General features: G+C 39.7%; 1 protein-coding gene across 1 annotated transcript in view; it reads right to left on the bottom strand.

The window, feature by feature from the left end:
• Positions 1–25313, bottom strand: part of ARHGAP10 (Rho GTPase activating protein 10) — a 314093-nt gene that overhangs the window by 200696 nt on the left and 88084 nt on the right. Inside the window, exons 4-5 of the mRNA XM_032412959.1 lie at positions 11192–11263; positions 2704–2805 (exon numbers count right to left, since the gene is read on the bottom strand). Of these exons, the coding sequence (XP_032268850.1) occupies positions 2704–2805; positions 11192–11263 (174 nt within the window). The remainder of the gene's footprint in view (positions 1–2703; positions 2806–11191; positions 11264–25313) is intronic.

Here is a 25313-nt window from a genome sequence, read left to right as displayed (position 1 = left end):
TCTAGTGCAAATATTAGAAGTTAGGGGTGTGGAAAGAAGTAGAAGCTACTGTACCCAGTAAATGGAGAGCTATCGGTAATGGTCTTAACAGAATTACCAAACAGCCAGCCTGCTGTCTGCGACACTCGTCTCCTGTTATTTTCATTTGAAACAAGGAGAAAGAATGATACAAGTTTTTATGCCTTTGTTCAGTACTCTCAGCAGCCTTTATAAACCTCTCGAGCACCTCCGCTCAGTTCACCGCAGATTAGCAATACATAAGCCAATGCCCAAATCAGTGAGATTCAAATCTAACCTTTTCCTTTTAAAGAGCATTCCCCACCCCACCCCCGCCGCTTAAGGCCTTCACACTTGCAATAGAAAGCTGTTTCAAGTGGGAGTGTGTATGTTTGTAAAGAGCAAACAGCAAGATGGGACAGAATATACAATTTAAATGAAACTAAAATTATTCATCTCAAGGGTCTTTTCAAATTTCTGATCTGGAGTTCAATTATCTTTGGGAATGATGAAATTAATGAAGCCCCAGCTCACTGTGCAAGCATCTTCACACTTCTTCATTCAATAAATATGTATTAAGTGCCTACTCCCTGACTAGCAGTGTTCTAGGTGTAAAGGATAGAGTACCGAATAAAATAACATTGTTGCCTTCGAGGAGCTTACATGCGAATGCAAGAAGCCATGTAACAACCAAATATATGGTATGTCAAATGTGTGTAAGAGTATGAAAAAAATCAAGGCAGCATAAGGGGGGGGCACTTTAAATAAGATGGTCAGGGACTTCTCTAGTAAGGCGAACTCTGAGTGGACAGTATTTGAGAGTATGTGGAGGAGTGAAGCATGTGGGTCTGGGCTGGAAACGTACTATGCAAAGGCCCTGAGCCTAGAGTATGCTTGTCCCAGTCAGTCACAGCAAAACAGCCCATGTGGGTGTGAGGACAGGAGGGTGGGCCCTGGGCCTCTGGAGACAGCTGTTAGGGAGGGTCTGGGGAAGAGAAGCAACATAAAGGCTCACTCTGCTTGCTGTACAGAATATAAACTGTAGGAATACATAGGTGGAAGCAGGGAGACCAATTAAGAGGCCTTTACGGTAATCCTTGTGAGAGATGCCAGCAGCACGGGCCAGGATGATGGTGCTAGGAGTCAGAGGTGGCCATATCCTGAGAATATTCTGAAGCTAAGGAAGACATATGCTGAGAAAGTAGGTGTGGCATAGGAGAGGAAGGGCCAAGGATGGCCATAAAGATTTTGCCTGCTCAACAGCTCCCATGAGATACATAATTAGAGAGTGAAGTGAGGATGGAAATTTACTTGCAGCATGAAAAATCCCTTCAGAATACCTGAAAAGAGAGATGAGAGGAGAAGACAGGTAGAAAGCCTCTGGCATAAAGTGAGCCGATAAAAACAACAGCTATCATTTCAAAATGGACAGAGGGAAGGAGATGACGGAGCATATGTAACAACTATATGGTTTTCTACATAATATGGAATAAGGAGAAGAGAGCCCTACCTACCTATGGTATTGTGAGGATTCAGTAGAATAAAAGCTCCCTCCTCTTTTATTTTTCTTTTCAAGATTTTTTATTTATTTATTTGAGAGTGTGTGAGCGAGAGAGAGAGCATGCACATGAGTGTGGGGGAGGAGCAGAGGGAGAGGGAGAAGCAGACTCCCCACTGAGCAGGGAGCCTGATGTGGGGCTCTATCCCAGGACCCTGGGACCATGACCTGAGCCGAAGGCAGATGCTTAACTGACTGAGCCACCCAGGCGCCCCTCCCTTCTCTTTTATAAACTGTCAAACACCTTCCAAATGTCAGTTAAAGTCATTAAAGAGGAAAAAGTAAATGTGACATGTGGGGAATGTCAAAATGACCACACATACACAGGGTGTGCGACTGCATATCTGGCATTTAAATATACTGGAGCCAATGTTGTGTCATTTTGATGATCCTTCAATAAGTGTATATTATAGTGGTATATTATGCCCAGATTCCTTACGTGTTTAAAAATAAACAAATGAGAAAAATATCACACTTTTGTGGGATGAGTCAAGATCCCAACAGCTTCAAAACAGCATTATTTTTAATGAAAACATATGTTCCAAATTGCAAAACATTGAGTTTCCACTCAAGTGTGTGAGTGAGAAAACCCAAGTGCCAGGGAATTTAGAAAAGAGAAAGACGAAATGAGAGATAAGATATAAATTCCTTTCTCCTTACTCACGGCTCCCTCCAAAAAAAAAAGTCTATTTACACAAGTATAACAGAGGCTCTCCTTCCAATGAAGCTGAACCTCATGAATCTTCAGTGTTAAATAAGATTAATGCTGCCTTCACATAAAAGCAAAATGGTAGATGAGCTTATTAAATTCATTTCTTCAAAAAATCTTGAAAGCCAATTAATGAGTCTATTCCTGAAAATAATGTATCTGTTCTTCAGTAATGCCAGATAAAATTGTTCCTGTGAAAATATACTCAGAACCAAAAATGTTAATACTATGAATCTCTACTGAATTAATCACTGTAAGATGTATTCATTATTTTGTGTCTTATTCCACACGAACTCTTTCATTAATTCATGATGATACCTGTTCATTTTTTTCATCCCTAATAATCCTAGATGAAAAGTTTACAAAAGAAAAGCACATTTTAAAAAGGCATGCACTGCTTACTGAATTTTAGAAACAAACAGAAAAGTAAAAACAATACCTCTTGTAAATGTGAGTCTTTCTTTTTGGCTGATAAATTCAAATGTTTATCAATTAGACTATAGTTCTTTTCCGTCTCTTTGTCAAACTTCTTTTTTTCTTCCTACAAGTCAGAAAACACAGACAACTATGATTAAACAGGGGGAAAATGCATATATACAGTTTATCTACTGAGAAGCTCAAAATAAGATTAGGATCTAAAAATAAATAAAGTACCACTAAGTGTGATGAAGCTATCTGAAAAATCTATCTGTACCCAGGCCACTGCTTGTTAATCATCTTCAGTGTTAGGACTGAAGAGTCACATATTTTTTCTCTTTTTCCTTTAATGGGCTTTTTACAGAGCATGGTATTTTTCAATACTTCTACTTAGTGTTTAGAAATAATGCCATCTCACTTGTCCCTCATTAAAAGAAATAAGAAGAAGAAGAACACAGGCTTAAAACAGCAAACTTGTGCAGATTTTGGCAAAGAAATGGGATTCTTTTAAAACTGAGTAAATTTTGGTCTAGATTAAAAAAATAATCATCATCACAACTGGGGAAGAAAAAAAAACCTTGGGAAAGATTTCCCTTAACTGTCCAGTGTGAATTTAATAATAAGACCCTCTGATCAGAAACGTCATCTCCTTTCCAAAACCTTTGCAGTGATTTCTAGAACACCACTGAGAATATATATCAATAGGTCAACAGGGCCTAAAGTAACACCGACATCCTCATACTGAGACTCTTTGGTTGAGCATTACAAACATTTCTCCGGTACTGCCCAGAACTAGCATTTGCTTTTCTTTTGCTATAGAAGCTTTTTGAAAAAACAAGTATCCTAATTGTTAAATACAGAAAAGACAGACTATCTCCCCTAACACTGTTTGCCAATTTAAGTGGATTTTTTTTAAGTGGATTTTTAATAAACATTTCTGAGCACCAATGAGAGCACACTATGTCCTCATACTGTCAAAATGTTTCCGTTAACTTCAAATTCTCCCTAACTTTCCAAGGGCTCCTGGAAAGGAACATTCCCTTCCCTATTTTCCAACTTCTATCTTCTAAAGCAAAAATAATCTTTTCTGATACAATCTTTTTCCTAGCAGGCAAAGAGACTGAACAAAGCATGAAAAGTCTATTTCTTCACATTTATCATTGTTTTTTCACAACACAGGACTACAAGCTGCTGTGTGGAAACCTAGGACAGAGCCTCTGCCGGCTCATCCAAAGATCCTGAACTCATTCCACACTGAGGGAGGACAGGCAGGCTCTGGAAGAGACATTTCTTCCCATTTGTATTCCAAGTTTAATTACACTCTAGCTGCACAACTTAGGAAAAAAAAAACAAAAATGTAACAACACAGAACCTAAATTCTCTTACTGAAAAGATCAGGGATTTTTTTTGGGGGGGGGAGGGGTGGTACTAGCTCATTCTTTGATCCAATCCTAAAGTTCTGTGACCCAATGGTTCCCCTATGTGTGACAAGAGTCACACTTTTATTGAAACAGAAGCACTTTTCCTTTATGCTCTTAATTTACAACTATTAAAAAAAAAAGTTTAAGGCATTAATTTACGGTTACCTTCTTTTCTGCTTTTTATTACTACACTCTTCGTCAACTATTTTGGTGACTAACAAAAAAATAACATAAAACAAACATGTGGCCACCATTTCAGAACCTCCACTATTTTAAAATGTTGTTACGGTGGAATGCACACTGGGTTAGGGGTGAGAAGACAGGTCCTGGTCCGGGCCACTTTCTACTGTGACTACGCACCAGCGTCCCAGCGTTCTCTGGGGATCCCATTTCTCGAGCTGAAACAAAACAGGAAGAGAAGTCCCGCCACTGCATTCACCACAAGAGGACTGCAAAGCGGGATCGTATAGGAACAAACGTTCGCTATCCTCGCAGATTCATCCTTACCAGGAAGACTGAAAATATTTTTACTCATTTGATTTCATGTGAATCACAGAAGGGGACAAAGGAAGCAGTGATGCTAAAATCAGCAGTCAAAACACCCAGCACACTCAGCAGTTGTGCAGTTTGTAAGTTAACACGTGGGTAAAGTTGAGAATGAAAGAAAGCGGGGGTATCAAAGGCTTTGTGAAGAAGGAATTCAGCCAAGAAACAACATTCCATGCACCAACAGAGAGGAAACACATTTGTTCACACATGGTATGGCGTTATACAAAAGCAGTTTTGTTGTTAAACCTGAAGACTTAAATAATTATTTCTTTTTGCATTTGTTCTCAATGCCATTATAGAATAGTATTCTGTTTTTCTGTGCTTACAGGGCTTTTGTGCTGAAATAATGAGAATTTTAAAAGGGACTATGTTCAAGTAGCAACCAATAAAGAACAGCATTTTTTCTTCAACACTGCTATATCCAACAGACATACATACGTAGATGTGTGTGGATTTATATATATATACATATATATATATAATAAATTGAGTAACTTACGACAAAAGGTTCTATGAAGAATCAAATTTAATACAATGAAAATTTCTTTTATAAAACAGCAGTACAAATTTCAAGTAATTCTGAGCCGGGTGCAATGAGTGTATACCTGAACTCAGGTACAATGAGTGAAGCAAGACAGAACTCATTAAGGAGAGGTGGGAGCAATGGAAAGCCAGATCGTCCACATCTATTCTAGAGGGGAAGGTGGCCATATCATGGCTCCAGCAGATTTTTACCATGTGGGAATATAGGCTAGTATATAAGCCATGTCCTTAGATTTTTAAATGATGGCGATAGTTTGTTTTTGGTTTTGTTTTTACATTTTCACATGAGTAAGCCAAGCAAAATTATGTCTACAGGTTAAATATGACTCACTGAAAGTCAGTTTGTAATCTGTTACAAAACCACCCATGCCCCCCCCCAAAAAACTAAACAACAGCTATTATTTAAAACAGCTTAACCAAATAAGATGTATGCTGTATAAATGGTAAAGGAAATTCAGAAACCTAAGAAATAAAACTTAAGTAATCAGGTCTTCTGAATATGTTAGAAGTAAATATATATATATATAAATATATTAAGGTTTTATAATAATAATTCACTGGGTAAAAAAATACTTAGCCAACAGTGTTGATATAATTAGTTAACTACTTGGAAACAGAGAACCACATCTCATATCAAAATTAATTCCAGATGGACTGAAAGAGTCACAAGTAAAAAATGAAGCCATAAAAAAGAACAGTTTCATCAGATCTCAGAACAGAGGCATACTTTTGAGCAAAAAAAGAAACGGGAGAAGCCATAAGAATGTCTAGATATCCAAAAAAAAAAAACAAACAAAAGCAAAACCCCACAATAAACAAGCTAAAAGGCCAACAACAAAGCAGGGAGAAGAGGCAATTAATATATAAGAAGTATTTTTAATGTATAAAACATTCTTAAGATTAAGCAATTTTTTGCTAAAATCACATATTAATATTTCCATTGAAAAATGAATAAGGAACATATAAAGAACTCACAAAAACTTGAACATTACTGTGAATTGTCCACATTTCTTTAGGGCACTAGAATTTTTTTGTTTTGTTTTAGAAGAAGGGGGAGGGCAGTTTTTAAAGTTCCCAGATGATCTTTTTAAAATGCTTTGGTTGGGCGCCTGGGTGGCTCAGTTGGTTAAGCGACTGCCTTCGGCTCAGGTCATGATCCTGGAGTCCCTGGATCGAGTCCCGCATCGGGCTCCCTGCTCGGCAGGGAGCCTGCTTCTCCCTCTGACCCTCCCCACTCTCATGTGCTCTCTCTCTCTCTCATTCTCTCTGTCTCAAATAAATAAATAAAATCTTTAAAAAAAAATAAAATAAAATAAAATAAAATGCTTTGGTTATTTTACAAATTTCCTAGGACGAGGAAATGAAAAGGCTTATTTTACAACTATAAACATTAAATAATAAGGCATGACTAGTCTGGAGAACTAGATACTTTCTTAGATATTCCAACTCTTCCCCCGCCTTACTTAAATAAGATGGGAGTAATACCACACATTCAAGAAACAAGATTTGCTTGTTTATTGTAAGGTAATATACTCAGCAGGACACCTTCTCAAATGCAATCCTGATATCCAAGCCAACCAGAGTTTTGCCTTCCCTGTTCTCCTTCCCTGCTCTACCAACCTCCTACACGCCCAGGTGAAACATCACCTCTTCCAGGAAGCACCCCCCTACCACTCGGGGGTGTAAAAACCGCACCCCCCTTAACTCCTGCACCAAGTGTCACCTATATCCCTGCTTGACACTTCAGTTGCCTGATCCAACCCCACTGTCCCCCTTTCTGTAAAGTCCCATCAGCCTATCCAAAGAAAGGAGAATTCAGCTTTCCTCCCCACAGAATCTAGCAACTGACTCCACACCCAGGAGACGCCCGCCAGAGGAGGAGTGGAAGAGGAAGCCTGTGGCTGCAGAGGCACCAACAACAACAAAGTGGACGGGCACCCTGGGGTCCCAAGCCGTCACTCCAGAGTCACCTACCCATCGCGCCAGCACTACTTGGCCAGAAGGGTCACATGCCACAGTGGCATGTTATCTCTGAAGCTTGCGTGCAGAGAGTGGACAAAAACCTGAGCGAGTCTTGTTTGGCAAGTTGCTGCAGCATAAGGCGTAAATGGGATAATAAAATAAATTGCAACTATGTATGCCAGGCCCTACTCTAGAGAAATACACCATCACGTTCATGCTGTCCTCACAAAAACCTTCTGAGGCAGGGATCATTCGTCTCCTTTTAAAGATCAGGAAATCGAGAGCTAGATGCCATAAGTCACTTGCCCTGAATCACACATCGAGCTAAGGGGCAGAAGTGGGATTCAAACAAGAAGGAATCAGGTCTTCCTGAGAGACTTGCCCTGTACTCCAAAGCTGAGATCATAGGGCATGTTCCAGAGCACCTATGCCTACCCCAATTATAGCATTTTTTAGTGTATTTTTATTGCTTTTTTATTTGACATCTCCCCTCCAGAGTTGAAGGCCAATCAGCCAGGGTTTTAATTCACAGTTGTACCCCAGGGCCTCCTGCCATAGGACAGGCACTGGGAAGTGTTTTATAACTAAAATGAAAGAAATGTAATTATATTAAATCATTTTTTTTCTGCTTTATCAAACATAATTTGAGAGATTATTTAGATAGATGTGCTTTTTACCCATATTTTGTAGTCATTTACAGAATCTTGGGAAATCAATTTTTATTAAATATTCAGTCATTAGATATCTAGTCTTAGAAATACAAAAGACATTTGGCATGAGGGTCAGTGAATGGCTGAGGCAGTTATATGAAATGAACATCTTTTTCAACGCTTTGAGGTTACATTTTTTTATTCCATGGAATAAAATGGTAATGGGCTCTTTCCAACCTAGCATTTGAATCGGCTCTATTACCAATATAGTTTAATTGAATCTACTTGATACTTGCTGCCCCTTGTTTGAAGCCACGTTGTCATTACTGGATTGCTCAAATACCTAAAAGAGCAATTTTTAATTCTCCCACTGTCTTAGCAAGCTGGGGTATTTCTTGGAGATTTTACACAACCGACTAGGCTCCTACGTTGTTCAGTACCTGTACTAGTCCTCTGGGGCTAATTCGACATTTAATGGGCAGTGGCTACGGATAAAGGGTTGCGCAGACACAAGTGAGAAGTGAGAAGCCCCGGGGAAGGGGAAAGAGCTGCAGAGGAAGTAAAAACTGATCTAGGCCTTGAAGGGAACTCTGACGAGTCACCTCATGTGACACAGCACAGAAGGACGGGTGTCCTGCGAGGGGAAATGGAATTTTTCCAACAGAGAGGAGCTGGCAAGCATGCAAGAAAATCAGCAGAACCTCCAAGAACAGAGGAATAAGCCCAAACCAAACAGACAGGACAGAAGGAGAACAAATCCAAACAGAGGCAAATGGTAGAAAATACCACCTCAGGGCTTTTAAAAAATCCAACTTGCAAAAACCACCTAGCAGTTTAGATCACATGAAAACCACCATTTGAACACGTCACTAGGATTCTGGAAACTGGAGAAACCAAGACTGAAAGGAACAGAAAGAGCTCTAGTTGAAAAGGCAGACAGCAGGATACGCCAGGTGGGGAAGGAGAAGAGAAAGGGAAGATCAACATCCTAACAAGGATATTTTAAACATTCTGCTATGGTCAACTTTTAAAGGCTTTTTTTTTGTTTTAATCCCCACAAAAAGAAAAAAAAAAAAAGCTTTATTCTGTTTTTAAAGAAAGACCTTTAATCTATGAGAATAAAGTTATTTTTAAGTATCCCAATTAACCAGTGAAACAAAAATATGTTTGTCAAAACATGATTAAATATTTAGGAAGCACAGATGTAGAAAATCAAGTATCCAGATCACAAACCCTCCCCAGGTTCTTCTAGAATTATCAGAATAGGTTATTTAATTAGATACCTTATGTATTAAGGCAGAGTGGAGGCTAGTAGAAAATAAGGAAAGCACAGTCTTTTCTCTGAAAAACTGAACAATCTAATGAAACAGGTGTTTATATAGCACTATGTCACCTAGAAAATCACCTTTCTCTACTCTTTATTATAACATATAAAGCTGTCAGTAAAAAAAGGGCTTCTCCCTGTGACCCACAAGGACTGGTCTCCTCGAATAGTATCAATGATGCGACAGCCAATACGCATACTATACAGAACAAAAACATGGGATATATCCTTTGTAAACTTAAAGCCAGGAGAACAACAAAGGAATTTAAAAAGAGAGAGAGACTTCAGGTTGGAATTTGGCCACTAAACAACTCAAGGCATAGACTAAAACTACTAAAATAACTTCTTCTTTTAATAGGGCAATCTATCCTGCCAGGTACTTACAGGATATACCCTGAACAAGTATAACATCAGAAACGCGGAAAGTTTCAGAGGGAGGAGTCATCCATCAATAGCAAATTCAGGTCAGAAATTCATGAAAACCCAGTAGGGGGCTGCCTGGATGGCTCAAGCTGGTAGAGCACGGTCTGGGAGGGTTGTGAGTTCAAACCCCACATTGGGCATGGAACTTACTTTAAAAAAAAAAAAAAAAAAAAAAAAAAAAACGAAAAAACCAGTAGGGTGTATGGCAAATAAAAAGAAAATATATTAAGTCATATTCATTTTTCATTTCCATAATATATCCTCGTTCACCACCACCCTCATCCAATAAAATAAGAAAAATAATAAATGGACACTATTTACATTCCATACCTACCAATGAAGTATAAAAAAAGAAAGAACCAAGATGTCCGAGATTTAAAACAGAATCGTAAACTACAAAGTAGAGCAGTCAGATCCCCAGGTCTCTCATTTTACAGATAAGGAACTAAAGGCAGTTACTTGCCCAAGGTCACAGGTGTGAAAGCAGACCTCCAGTGACCTACTGAAAGCCAGAAGACACAGTCAGCCTCGTGCAGCTCCGCAAACAATCCCAGGAAGAGGACCTGGAGGGTACCCCCACTAACCCCTCTCAAAACACAGCCCTTCATTAAAAACTGTAAAATAGTATGCCAACAGGAAGTGTCTAATATTTTAACAAGTCACTTAAAGGAGAACTGATTCTATAAATAGCAACTAAAAAGCTGGGGCTCTTTGGGCCCAACTCTATAGCTACAGCCCTTGAGAACACAATGTTTATTTGTACAAAAGGATTTTAGTATTTTGTTTAGGAAGATAAAGGAAAAAAAGCATCACATCCCCAAGCCATGTAGGGGAGGAAAATACAAATATAAAAACTCTCTTCTCTACCTAAAATTGATGTTATTCTCTTCTGGGCCAAGCCAAAAATAGTCAACACATGAATGTTACTTTTTGTCCCTCAAGTGAATACATAAAATTCAGGAAAGGTTGGTGGAAATTATTTCCCTGGGATAATTTCAAAGCTCAGTTCACAAACTTTAGAAGTTGCTAAATATATCCCAGGCTCCCTGTGGTCAAGTCACCATATTATTCCCAGGAATCCTGGCTAACTCCCAGATCCCTGAGCGCAGCCTGTGGGTCACTCATCTTTGAATCCCCGACACCTAACGATACTGGCGCATAACAGAAGCTCAATAAATTTGTGTTCAATGGAAGGAAATTACATCCCAATAACCCAATATTCTCTTCCTAGTTTCACAATGGCATCATGGTGTAGCTGCATCTCTAATCTTAAACCCTCACATCCTGCTACACTCCTCCATAAAACTGAGGCATACAAGGAAGTAACTGCATTCCCTACAGAGGTAAGATGCTTCTATTCCAAGTGAACGTGCTGTTTGGTTAAGGATGTTTTCAAAACTCGATATCGGAAGGTGTAGCCAAAGATGACTAGAGGTTTTACAATCCTGCCCAGGTGTTTTTGTTTTGTTTACAATTTCATATCGCCCAAAGGGGAAAAAGCACATTGAAAACATAAAACAACAGATGGTTTACTCCAGCATCTCCTTCAAAGCTGCCAAACGCGACTAAAGCGTACGCTAGACACAGCAGAGGCACCACCATCGTCCTCTTACAAGTGCGCTCAAATTAGACACAAACCTTTACGGCTCCAAGTTGTTCTTTTCTGAATTTTTCCAAGGGTTTAATCAGGGTTTCAGTTACACTTAATGCCTAGAGAACAAGAATGATAACAAAAGAACACAGTATTAGGTTTCCCTAAAGGAAAAAAATCAGTATTTCATTTCCCTCTTCGACCCCACCCAGAAATAAAATGAACAACATATTTTAACTACCTTATCTCACCCTGCCAATGCAACCATTAAATCACTTCTAAATTTATTAACACGCTAGATCTCCGTAAATATTTTCAGGGAAGAGGAGGTGGGGCAAAGTGCCAGTGAAATGTGCAACAAGCAGCCCCAACACAGCTCTTTCTTCAGGGAAAGAGCAAGAGGGCTGTCTTTAAACAACAAAGGGGTCTATCACATTCATTAACAGGACACTTCTGTTTGAGATTTTTTTCCCTCCCCCTCCTCAGAAATTTACAAGTCAATTACATTCCTTTATTAGTTATCAGACTACATTATGTAAAGGGTTAGGTCTGTGGCTACAAGTTTAAATACACTCGGTCTTATTGAAAATTCCTCCTGAGGATGTAAGGTAAATCAGCAAAGCAGTCACAACAAAGTAAACATTGGGGGTGCTGGCAAACAGTTACAGAAGGGGAAAGTCAACATGATAGGAGCCACCCACAGAGTCCAACCACAACTGCACTCATTCTTATATTGACTGGTTTGGGGCTTTTCATTTTAAGACAGAATATACAACAAATAATGCTAAAAATACAAACAAAAGGGAATAATTACCTAAGGAAAATGCATTTAACAATATGCAGGTGGGTAGTGGTTTTCTCATCCTATATTTCCAGGAGATCAAAAATATTCAGGATAGAAAAGGAAACCACAAAATACTTCACAACAGTGTGCCATTCCTTTTTTTACAAAAAAAAAAAAGCCCCTAGAAATCCAAGCTTTAAATTATAGAAAGCATAAATGACTTAGAAAAGGAAAGGATTCTGGGGCACCTGGATGGCTCAGTCGGTTAAGCGTCTGCCTTCGGTTCGGGTCATGATCTCTGGGTCCTGAGATCCAGCCCTGAGCTGGGCTCCCTGCTCAGTGGGAAATCTGCTTCTCCTTCTTCCCTCTGACCCTCACTCCCCTCGTGCTCTCTTGCTCTCTCTCTCTCTCAAATAAATAAATAAAATCTTCAAAAATTTTTTCTAAAAAAAAAAAAAAAAAGGAAAAGAAAGGATTCTGAATTTAACCAAAGGCTTCTTTGCAATGTTCCATTAGGTAAGGATTTCTCCCAAAGAGACCATTCATACTGTGAGATAGGGAATCCTCAAAGTGACTGTGCCTACTTGAGAGGCTTAGAAGTTGAACTCTCTTCCTTGGGTTCTACTCACTCCCACCCTGACAATTTGTCACTTAGGTATCAAGGAGCTGGGGCAATAGGGAACTAAGAGAATTAAGAGCAACAACTAGTCAAGGGAAAGGGATCCTTTTCAAAATACCTTAATTTTATCCTCTTTACATTGTTGACCGTGTGACCTACAACAATGGCAAACCAGAAAATCCTTTGTACTAAAGAACAGAGCAAGGGCAAAGCACATACCAGGAATTCCCAACCACTCAAAACAATATGGAATGCCTCCAGCAGATAGGAGAGGGTCTGCCATACGTTTTCAAAGTGATCCAACTCACACACAATATCTCAAAATAATTTAAGGCACATTTCTATGAGCACTAGTGTTGCTGCCTAGCTTCCACATCGTGTTCCTACATAAACCTACATATAAACATATATATATACACGCACATATGTGTGCGTGTGTATATACACACATACATCCTCCATGGTGGCTGGCCCACTCAAGAAAGAAGTCAGCCCAGCATGACGTGCTGGGAACACAGGGGCTAGGAGCTGCTCAAGTGCACAGAAGATAGAAGCAGAGATTCAAAATCATGTAAGTATGAGCCTAAAAGTACCAGATGGGGACTTCCCCGTCCCAAGCAGCCATCTCAATAAACTTGTATTTCATGAAACAAGTATTTGCTGAGCATTCAGCCCCAGGTGCTGGAGACACGACTCTGAACAAAATTAGTACAGTCTCCGCCCTCCTGGAACTTACTGTCTAGCACGGGAGACACAGGTTGCACACGTGAATGCATAAGTAAATGTGTAAATGCATAAGTAAATTCTAGTAATCCCTTCATATGGAGAAAAGTAGGGCTAAGGTGAGGAATTTATTAGAGGATTTATAAGGAAAAAACGACTCGGGAGAGCTCCATCCAAGAAATGACATTTAAGCTCAGATCTGAAAGATGAGCAGGGATTAGGGGTGCAGAGAGGAAGGGAAATGGTTTCCAGCCTGAAGCCAGCAGAGTCCAAAAGGCTTAAGGTGAGGAATCTGTGTATTACAGTAACTAGCAAAAGGCCAGTGTGGCTGGGGGCATAAAGAACAAAGAAGTGGATGGAAAGGGAGGAGTGAAGGCAAGGGACCAGAACATGCAGGACCCTGTAGGCCCAGGGAAAGAGTTCTTTTATTTGGGGCATGATGAAAGCCACTGGAGGGTTTTAAGCAGGGTACTAATACAATGATTATTTAGATCTTTTAAAGATTACTCTGGCTTCTCTGAGAAAAAGAGATTAGAGGTGAGGAAAACCGGAAGGAGAAAGATGTGCTAGGAGGCTTCTAGAATGGCACATTCTCTCGGGGTTGGAATAAGGTCATGATAATAAAAATTGAGAGGAGACCGTTTTCAGAGATATTTGCAGGTGGAATCAAAGTAACTGGTGATAGACGGAATGTGGGAAAGGCAGGCGTTTCCAGGGTCACTCCCAGATTTCTGCCATGAGCAACTGTATAAGAATACCTTTTACTGAAATAGGAAAATTTTGAGGAAAAGCAACTGGAAGCAAGCACTAAGGAATTACATTAAATCTGAGATTCTAGGAGACACCGCAAAGATAGTAAAACATCTAAATGCCCACATGAAGAATCCAGAAAAGATGGTTCAAATTTTCGAATGTGGGAGGAGATGAGATGCTGCCCACACATGGGTGTTGTCCTGTCACAGGAGTAGGGCTCCTTCCCTCCCTTGTAACAGAATGTAAGGAGAACACAAGTATCAGTACAAATGAGCGTGCAGATTTCATGAAGAGAGGCTGGGGGACCTGCTACCTGATGGTTCTTTTTTCCGTGAAGTACAAGGCAAGGCAACTTATAAGAGAGTCTGAGCATAGGAGAAAGTTTGAATAGGAGAATGAAGGAAAGAATCCTCACAAACAGTGAGTAGGGCACTTCCTAGAGAAACATGAACATTCCTAGGCAAGCCTGCAGGCCCTTTGAGATAAGTAAACAGGAATCTGTGAAGACACCCATCTGCCCTGTTGTGAGATTTTCTCTAGCAACACAGGGAGCAGGTGAGCAGTGAGGTTCGTCCCGGGGAAGAGCATTTCCAGGAGATGTAAACGTATCAGCATCAGACTGCACAGGCAAGCTGCACAGAAGACGCTGACTGGGTGAGAGAAGACTTCTGGAAGGGGAGAAAACAGACCTGAGCCCGAAACAGGGCATCGGAGTTCTTCAGGCAAAGAGTTAAGAGTAAAGAGGAGGGGAAAATGGCAACCTCAGGACACAGAACTGCAAGCAATCCTGGTGTCACTAACGCAGCTGAAGAAGCCGAAAATAAGCAGAGGAGGCTGAAGAGATCCAATGGGCTCCATTCACCATCAGAGTAGGACGTAGGAAATGCCCCGTAAACGCTAGATATAGGCATTAATAACACGGACATATAAAGGCCTTTTAAAATGTGAGCCCTAAAACTCTATACTGTGGAGGAAACATTGTGCTTCACAAAAGGACCAGGCCACAAAGATTACACATGAGCAATTTTAGGTCATTAAGTATGTCCTTCACTTGGAGAATTAATTTGATGCAATATCTGACTCCCAAGGTCTAACACTAGTGTAGGACAAGAATATATGGGATTTCTGTCTTACTGTTTGCAGGTTAACAAGGAAATATCCAGAATAAGGAAAGGAGTAGTTCTGATACCACTATATCCAATTTTTTCATAAAAATTTTTGATTAAAAGTTTCTTCTTTAAAATTATTTTTTCTTTAAAATATCTGGTTATGTAACTTTTGAACTGAACCTTAAGCATTCTGTTCAAGAACAAAATAACAGAGTGGCGACTAAATCTTCAGCAAGGCAATGTTGGTTGAGCAATGAGGATTGTTTTCTTCTTTTTCTCAAAATAGACTGGAGACTCCATGGAATCTCTCAGTTCCTTTTATAAATTTCACAGAAGTATTATATTTGTTAGTAATGAGTGTTACAAAAACGTTCTAACTCCAAAATGTGATTCTTCTTCCCCAGTGAAAAATGAATACCAAATCAAGGACTGCCCCTAAAACCCTAAAGGAAATTTCTGGTGATAACAGTACCCCAATTTGAAAGAGACAGCTGAAGTAGTAACACGGACATAAGCTTTCAAATACTAGTACATTAGAAATCAATCTGGTAATTTAAAGAGAAAAAGAAAAAGCAAATATAGACTGTGATTTTAGAATCCACAAATAAGATTATATAACCATATTTTTCCCCATAAAATACTTGAACAAGCCACAAAAAGAAGTCATAAAAAGCCTTGACTAATGAGCCTTGGAAAGGGTTTTGGATAGTCTTGCTTAGAAACAGAATGCAGCATCTACATGAACATAAAACGTGTTCATTTACCAGCTGCTTTCGCCTTAGGGCAGGAGTCAGCCAACTTTTTCCTATAAAAAACTGGGTTGCAACTACTCAGCTCTGCCATTTGCACAAAAGCAGTTGTAAACAGTATATAAGTGAACGAGCACAGCTAGATGCCAGCAAAATTGTATTTACAAATACAGGAGGCCAGGTGGGCTTAGGCCACAGCTAGCTAAACCCTGCCTGAGAGAATCATCTCAAGTGTCATGGCCAAAGAGGTTCTACTTACTCTTAACAGATTGTATGTATTTTTTTAAATATGCATTTACCATATTTGCAGGGTACCAAAATTTGGGAGGAAAGGTTGAATGCTGGATGAGAGAATCACAGTTCAAGTAGCTGTCCAGCTGAAAAGAAGGATTCAAAAGTGATGCTGTCGAGTTTAGCCAGGATAAGCAATCCAGCGGGTTTCAACACTGAGAGGCAATTGTTCAAGTGTAAAACTATCTTAACAACAATTTATGTGAATTTAATAGCAGGCTTTAATAAGGGCTTTAGTCCCTAAAAATGAGTTAACTGAAAGTTCAGCATGAGTCAAAGGAGTCATAAGTGGCCCTAAAAAAGAATGAACACATACATTGTCTATGTTCAAACCAAACAAGGCAATCATTCAACTGTGTCCCATAAGATCAGAACCTATCTCAATAGGATGGGTACTGTGGTTTAAGAGAGACATTTTCTAACTGGAGCGAAACAGGAATGTGCCCAGAATGTTAAAACAGTTTAGAAGGAATAGGAAAACCAGAGGTGTTCGATGGAATTGGGGAGGAAGAGAATATTCAGAGGGAACATGAAAGCTACTCATAAATATTTAAATAGATGCTGTAAGAAAGAAAGAAATCATTCTGATTTACTTAGAGAAGACAAAACCAGGTCTAATGGGGAGAAGCTGTAGAGCAGATTCTCAGTTCGCTATCAAGAGGAGGTCAGTAAGACCTTCATGGAGCAGGCAAACTATGACCTCTAGCTCTTTTCACACCAACAAATACAATCTAGACAACTGATATCCAGGGATACTCTACCACAGAGGCCTGCACTGAGAGAGAGCTGGCCTAGGAGACCTCTGGGGTCTTACCCAGCTCTAGGATTCTACGTGAGTTGGGAGAAGCAGAAATACAAGCTACATTTCATGTGATTGGCCAATCAGAGAATCCATTAAAACTTCACAATTCAAAGTAAAAGAACAAGATTATTTTATAACAGCCTGGGGGATTAAAAGTTCTCCAACTAGTCAAGTCTGAAATCCCTATTATTAAGTATCTGGAGGTGAGAACTTAAATGTCTAAAAAGAAAAGAGAAGAGAGGGTGGTATCTCTGCCTGTCTCCACTGTTCAAGCAGTAGCTGAGAAATCTGTTGACAATGGACAGCTGACCAGCAGAGAATCAGACTCTGCTTTGGAGAAGAACCTCTGCTGTCGCTTTAAGTTTCCCCATTTGGTATCGAAGGCTAAGTTCTGATTCTAAATCTAAAGAAAATGGGGCTTGGGGCTAGAAACCCATATTCAGTAAAGAGGGAAAACTACATCCTATGAGATCTTTAATAACAATGTTTTCAAGTCTCAGTCTAGATAAAACAGTGAATAAGTCCATGTAAGTACTAAACCATGCCTTTCTAATCACTCGGTACTAACAAGGATAGACGGAGTCTAATGGAACAGAAGGAATTATGTCTGTTCCCCATGGCCCTTGTTATTTTAAGCCTGGATTCCAAGTGTTCTTGACCCCAGAGGAATGCATAATCTGAGAGCAAAGGAGAATTTCCACTATTTTCTCCCATGACCTTCCAGATACTTCCCATTTCATTAGACTAAAGGAAAACTCTACTTTCCAACTCCAATATCGAGAATAACAGCAAAGAAACCATGCATCAAAGACATGTTTCTTACTTTTTTCTTGAAACAGAACCTCAAGAAAGGGTGCCAAGGAACTATTATTTTATATATATATATGAACATAAGAAGTATTTTTCCCAAAACTGTCTCTCAGGAAAAAAAAAAAAAAAAAGGAAAAAAAGGAACTTAACCCTATATAAGAATTCTCACAGTCTCCTTAAGGAGACTTTCCATTATTTTGATCAACAAAGAACTGCTTGAGGAATCTTAGTCTGAAAGGGCCCCAATCACACCTAGTTTCAGATGCTGCAGATCACAAAGAAGTCTGGGTTACAAAAACAAGAAGCTAAGAAATTTAAGAGATGTAGTTATTCTGGAGAAAACCTCAATTTATAAGTGTTTGGTGCTTTTGTAAAGATCACTTTAAAAGAAACAAGGTGGGTGATTAAGTCTTAAAAATACATCTGTATTATAAAACCTGTAAAAGAGACTGTCCAAATCTGTTGCAAATCTGTAGCTTAAGATAAAATATCCAATGAAATCATCAGAAAGAGATTTTTTTTTAAAGGTGCCGGATCTCAACTCAGACAAACAGGGCCATGAAATACTCTGGACAGCTGTCCTGAAAAATTCAGAGTATATCAGTGATAAACATACTAACATAAAAGCGGTCGAGACTTGGAATAACTTTTTTATGAAATAAGTGGGGGAAAAAATCTAAAGGATACAACAATAATTTGATTTTAGGGATGCTTGGGTGGCTCAGTCGGTTAAGCGTCTACCTTCGGCTCAGGTCATGACCTCAGGGTTCTGGGATCGAGCCCCGCATCGGGCTCCCTGCTCCTGCGTCTCCCCTCCCCGCTCATGAGCATGCACGCTCTCTCGCTCTCTCTCTCTCTGACAAATAAATAAATAAAATCTTTAAAAATTTGATTTTAAAATACAACCACATATTTATTTTTTTTTGAATGGACACACTTGTAGGTATGCATATGTATGTCTACTAGATAATCACATGCTTAAGGCATGTGTGTCCATTCAAACCATCCCAAAACATTTTTTGTTTAATCTTCTCATAGGAAAATGGTGTTGCCATATAATCAGGCATAACATTATAGGTAGGGCATATCTGCCCTTTGCGATACATAACACTTAAAACACCTTTCCTATGTTTGAGAATTCTCCTACCAAAGGAGGCACAGCCCACCTTCCACTATAAAAGCTGGGAATGACAGACACTTGTTTTCCCAGCCCCCTTGTAGTGAGGTTGTGGGACCTGGCCAGAGTTCCACTAATGAGATGGTGAGTGCTAGCACATCAATTCCAGAAGGAGCAGTTCCACAACCACCAGCAGGGGCAGCGGTGCTGACGGGACATGCCCTGTTACGTACACCCTGCAGCAATGGTGGTGACGGTCTTCTCCAAGCCCAGCTCTGCAAGGGCAACTCTGGGCTTTGTTCCTGGTTCCCAGAGCCAGATAAAGATCCTGCAAGCTACCAAGTATTTTTTTTTTTTTTTTTTAAAGATTTTATTTATTTATTTGTGAGATAGAGAGTGAGAGAGAGAGAGACAGAGTGTGTGAGTGCACAAGCAGGGGGAGTAGCAGGCAGAGGGAGAAGCAGGCTTCCCGCAGAGCAGGGAGCCTGATGCGGGGCTCAATCCCAGGACCCTGGGATCATGACCTGAGCCGAAAGCAGACGCTTAACCGACTGAGCCACCCAGGTGCCCTACCAAGTATTCTTTAAATAAATTCCCTTTCTGTTCAGAATACTTAGGCCTTGCAACTGAGAATCTAGACTAACATAGGATTCACATTTTTTTTAACTGCAGAACTTTCAACAGTCTTGTCAGAATGCTTTCAGTACTATCCATCTCAATTCCTAAAGTTTTTTCTCCTAATTAAACCAGATCATTTTTCATGAATTAGATTACTCCCCAGTCACACTCATCCTTTGCGATCTCTCTTTTTCTCCATGTAGCCAGGATCTCCCTGGACTGTGCCTTCCCCCATCAACCTAGACTCAGGTCCTAATAGGAAAATTAAAATGCACAATAAAGCTATTTTTCTAATACCTAAAATAATAAGGGAAAGAAGTCAAAAGACCTGTGATGCTGAGAAGAAATGAAAACATCTAATTGGTCGTGCTAACAGAGCCCTGCCACAGTGACAAGTAAGTTCTCTCATTTGGGCTCGGTCCTAACCAGTTCTGGTTTTACACCAGAGAAAACACAATTCTCTTTTGTTACCTGAGTATCCTCAACTTTAAAAAAGGAATAATGCTTGCTCTCTCTACCTACTTTACACAGTTAAGGAAAAAAAAAAAGGCAGGGAATGCCACACTAGAAGCAATTTTAACTTCCAAATAAATCCCTGGATGTTATTTTATTTGTAAGCACAGCTCAAGCTACGCTAATCCTTCTGGTGGAAAAAATTAATGTAAAAACAAAATTAAATTTTAGAGCAGTGATAGCTCAAACTTACCAGCTCAAAACTGGTGAGAATCTTAATGAACCCATATGCAGAGGTCTAACTGGGACATAGGTACAGAGGTGCTATAAATTAATTCTATAGAGTTTAAACCTGAAAATTAAGAGCCAATTAATGTGAAATAGTTTCTTGAATGTTGGATTCTTTTAGCCCACAGCAGTACTATTTAACAGGCTAGAAATTATAATTAGTAAAATATACATTCTAATTTCACCAGATCAGTCACCACACCTTTGCTTTCTTCTGAAAGTCCAAGAATAAAAAGTTCCTAGAGTTTTTGTCAACTTTCAATCCTAAACTCTGAACAGAGCCTAACAAAACCAGAGGATTTGAGCTGAAGTTCTGACAATTTCTTCACTCTGGCTTAATTCCCTGAATATTTGGCCATAATCTGGCTCTCAAAAAAAAAAAAAAGTTAAGCAACTGAAACACAAAAGTTTAAGCTTCCCTTAATGTCTCTTTTCTACAAACAAATATCTTAGCCTTTATTTGAAGGGGGAAAAAAAAGGAAGTCTTGCATCAATTTTGAAGGCCATTCATTAAAGGTAGCAATTTTACTCCAATTATTTAAATCAGATAGACTCTACCAATAAAGATTGTTTTTTATTATTCTTGGGAAAAACCTAGAATCTTCAAGCAAAGATTGGGTGTATTAGGAATAAGTTAACCTAATAAGGACATTAAATAAGAGATTTAACTTTGATCTTCTTTTCCTCTGTGCATGAGGGAAAATAAGGATCTAGCTTCTATTTTTTTTTTTTTAATAAATACCCAGGCAGAACAATATGAGAAGGAATAAAACCCCACAAAAGTGAGGGAAAGAGGAGCTTGACAGAAAGCTGCAAAAGTATCATGAGAGAACTCGAAATTTTATTTTTTAGCTTTAAATAAGAGAACATTTTCATTTCTGAAGTGAACGGTGTAAGTCAGAGGCATAGCTACTAGTGGAACCTGATAAATCAGGCCATAAATGGTTGTATGAAGAAAATATGAGACAGAGAGAAGGGGGTGGTGGGGAGACCTGTTCAGAAAAGAACACCTACACCTTTGGTCAATGGCAAAGAGACTAATCTCCAGCCCTTCTGTGCCTGGGCTATCTGAGTGGCCGAGAGAGAAAAGGAGGGTGCGAGGCAGAAAGTCCCTCATTCTCCGAACTCTGCAGCCAGCAGCTAAGCACTTCATCCCGATAAGGACCTAACTCCTCACTGCATCCTCCGGTGCTAGAACACCGTCCAGCTCCTAACAGGCATTCAAAAATACTTATTTTATGAATGAGGTAGGATTCTCCTACAAATTTAGATAACGTAAAGAGTAGAGTTTCTAGGGGCGCCTGGGTGGCTCAGTCGTTAAGCGTCTGCCTTCAGCTCAGGTCATGGTCCCAGGGTCCTGGGATCGAGCCCCGCATCGGGCTCCCTGATCCACAGGAAACCTGCTTCTCCCTCTCCCACTGCCCCTGCTTGTGTTCCCTCTCTCGCTGTGTCTGTCTCGGTCAAATAAATAAATAAAAATCTTTAAAATAAATAAGTAAATAAATATATTTTAAAAAAAAAGAATAGAGTTTCTACAAAAATTCAACATCTACAAAAATTCAACTGCTAATGGTGACAATAGTAACATGAATACCTATGCTGAAGCTCCTGTATACATTATCTTCATTCAAAACAGTCTGTTTCTGTATTACACTGGATCCTCTAAGGAGCAGACACCACAAGATTAGAAATGCCGGAAATGTATTAGGGGAAACATTTGTGAGAGAACATGGGGAGGGAGCCCAGGAGGCTAGAAGAGCTGTCAGTGATGCAGGTCTGACCCCAGGGGAAGGAGACAGGCAGGGAAGGATGGTTGGAAGGTTGGGTAGACACATGTTAGATGGCAGGGCAGTTCTAGGGAACGCTCAGCGAAGCCATCGGGGATTCCTTGAGCCAAGGCTGCCTGTCAGAGGACTCCAGAGTCCCCAGGAATGAGCTGCTTTAATACCCCTGCTGTCTCAGTCACTGGCTGGGGGCAGCCTGTGGGAGGCATGGCCTTCACTCTAATGCAGTGATGGAACCATAGAGCAGCTGGGCCCAATGGTCCATTCCACTCCCTGTGGTGGGAGATCTAAGAGATGCTTGTCTGCCACTGTCCCCAAAGTCCATATTCTTTCCACTACACTATCATGGCCACTGGTACACCCCTGGGCCTCTAGTAATCACCACCATCACTGATGTTCTGTATTTCATTCAATCTAACATGCCACTAATAAAAAGACACTCCAGGGGCACCTGGGTGGCTCAGTCAGTTAAGTATCCAACTCTTGATTTTGGCTCAGGTCATGATCTCAGGGTTGCGAAATCAAGCCCCATGTCAGGCTCCGTGTTGGACATGGAGTCTGCTTAAGATTCTCTCTCTCCTTTACCCTCTGCACCTCCCCCTACTCACAAGCACTTTCTCCTCTCAAAAAATAAAATATAATAATAATAATAATACTTCACCCTTTCATATACTTTATGGAAAAAATACTGCAAATGAAATCTTAATTAAAACTTAATACTTAGAACATATACATTTATTAAAAAAGCTCTTTGGCAGATCTTTATCACGTATCCCTTTCATGCACACATAAAAGAACAAAAAACAAAACATATTTAAGATATTTCTAAAATTTCTTCAGAGTCCAGCTCTTCTGAATCACTTTTCATCTCAGTCACCAATATCAAGTTTTGCCCACACATTTTTTCTCCTCTGTGCCATTAAGAATATTGGAGATGCATTATTTCTTTAAGGGGTGCTCCACTATGGTACCCAGGATCTTCTTCCAAGGTGATGGCACCCACTCTTTAGGTATTTACCGATGCTGGCACTTCTTTGACATAACTAGAAGGCCTCAATGGCAGGTTTTCAAATATCCACCATATTTCTTCCTTAAGTGGCCAAGTGGTTTGTTGACTGAAATGTTGGGGGGCTACACATGTCCAAACAGGTCAGGAGAAATAACAAAATTCACATTTCTTCAAGACTGCCACCTTGTAGATGGCAGCTATAAGGATACATTTCCATTTCACCCAGGTTCAAAGGTGGAGGAAAGGTTGGTAAATCTTACAAGGGGCTAAAGGCAAAGAATAATGTCCTTAGGCTACCAGGAGATAGGAGATTCTCTTTTCATCACTGTCACCAACTTATTCTGTGAAGTGATGTGGATCAAATCACTCTACCTCACTGAGTTCCAGTTTCCCTTTTCTTCTTTCAGTAATTAAAAGTGTTAAAAGTTTCCCTAAGTTCTCTCTCAGTTCTTTGTTTTAGAAGCCAAGGCCATACCGTTGAGTACTTCATAACTGGATCTGACAGAAATATTTTTCTCATGAAACTGTAGATTCAGCTGAACTTAATTCCTACTAACGGAACCACTCCTCTACATAAGACAATGAAACGAGTGGGCTGGTCACATTCTGGTGTCTGTTGTTGGTGTGTGGGCGGGGGGGGGGGCGGTTGAGGGGGAGTCCATGTGTGTCCTCTTTGCTCTTTCATGTCAGTAGTAACTGGTTTATCAGAAGAGCTGATACCTCAGAAGCAGAGAACAAGCCCAAGGACATGAAATATAGGAAACATAAGTTTCAAGAGGGAAGTAGAATCTGATGATGACAAGGCTTCAAGACCACAGATGATTATGAGTCACCAAGAGAAGACACTGAGTCATGAGCAAGGCCTTCCATGGAAAGGGGTCCACCAAGGAGCCCAATCCTCTTGCCTAACACATCCTCACTCACTTTAGGATTCTGACTTGAGTTAGTCCGGACTGTAACCTCTATAGGATTCTAGGTCGGTAAAAATCCAACTTGCAAAAGCTATCTTCCTAGGAAACAGGTTTCACAATGACATCTGCATCTGACTAAATTATAGTGAGTTTACAAGGGGAAAAAGGGATTTATATGAAAAAAAAATGTCAAATTGTAAGGGTCAGTTCCAAGGAGAAAAATTCTTCATAAAGTTAGGTCATTTGACAACTTTTAAGCTAATCTGAGAAATGTTTTCACAAATAAGTTCAAGATGGATTTTTCCCCATCTGAATACACTTTCCAACAGAATTTCACACCCAAAAAAATGTCACTTTAACTATAAAATAATGGATTAAAATGGGTTTGATACACCATATAAAATACAATATTTATAATAAGATGAAATTAAAGGCACAATCTTTCCAATGGCATATGATGCCTTAGGTATTTATCACATTACAAGAACCCATAAGTAATGCTAAACATAAATTAAGTAACACTAAAGTTCCTAACAGCAGAAGCCTGTTCTATGAAAATAAACAAACTAGATATAGTTCAAAATCCTTTGGAAATGACACATGAAAGCTTAGGTTTTTAAAGCCTATTTTAACCTCCTGGTAAACAGAAAGTCATCAAAAAGCAATTTACAGTGTTTCCAACCTTCAGACAGCTCTAGCTCCAAGGTTAGGAATGCCAGCAGAGACTTCCCTGGCACCCTAGGCCAGTGTTTCCAATGTAAGCATGCTTCACAGTAACCTGGAGGGCTTATTAAAACACACATTGAGGGGCCGCACTCCAGAGTTCCCAATTCAGTAGGCCTAGGGTGAGACCCAAGAGTTAGCATTTCTAGCATGTTCCCAGGTGATGCTGATGCTGCTGGACCAGAGACCAAGCCTTGTGAACCACTGCCTTAGAGTGTACTAAAGAAAGAACAGCATGAAAATTTCTCCCAAAAGGTAAAAGATATTTAGTTCATTTTAACCAACATATGTCATTTTAACAATATCGTGACATATTTTTGAAAGAAAAAAAATAGGAAGTTTGGAGCAAAAATCTGTATCAAAAACCCCAAAAGATATAGAAGTCACTTAATCACATCACTCTGTAAGATACGTGAAACAATGATAGAACAATGAGAAAGGAGTGAAGCAAATAGGCAAGTGTTGAGGAAACACGCCATTGTGTCTTGACTGGAACCACCTCAATGATTAATGAAAACCTTTGGTACTGAAAAGCCCAGAGCCTTATTTACTGGGGCATAAGCTCAGGGCAAATCACCCAGAAAGTGTTCCCTACCCTGGTGTTTTCACAAGAGTGAAATCTGTGG

This window comes from Phoca vitulina, unplaced genomic scaffold (genome assembly GCF_004348235.1).
Source record: "Phoca vitulina isolate PV1807 unplaced genomic scaffold, GSC_HSeal_1.0 scaffold14, whole genome shotgun sequence".
NCBI classification, from domain to species: Eukaryota; Metazoa; Chordata; class Mammalia; order Carnivora; family Phocidae; genus Phoca; species Phoca vitulina.
The sequence above is the reverse complement of the archived record's forward strand: the minus strand, read 5'-3'. Positions and strand labels throughout refer to the sequence as shown.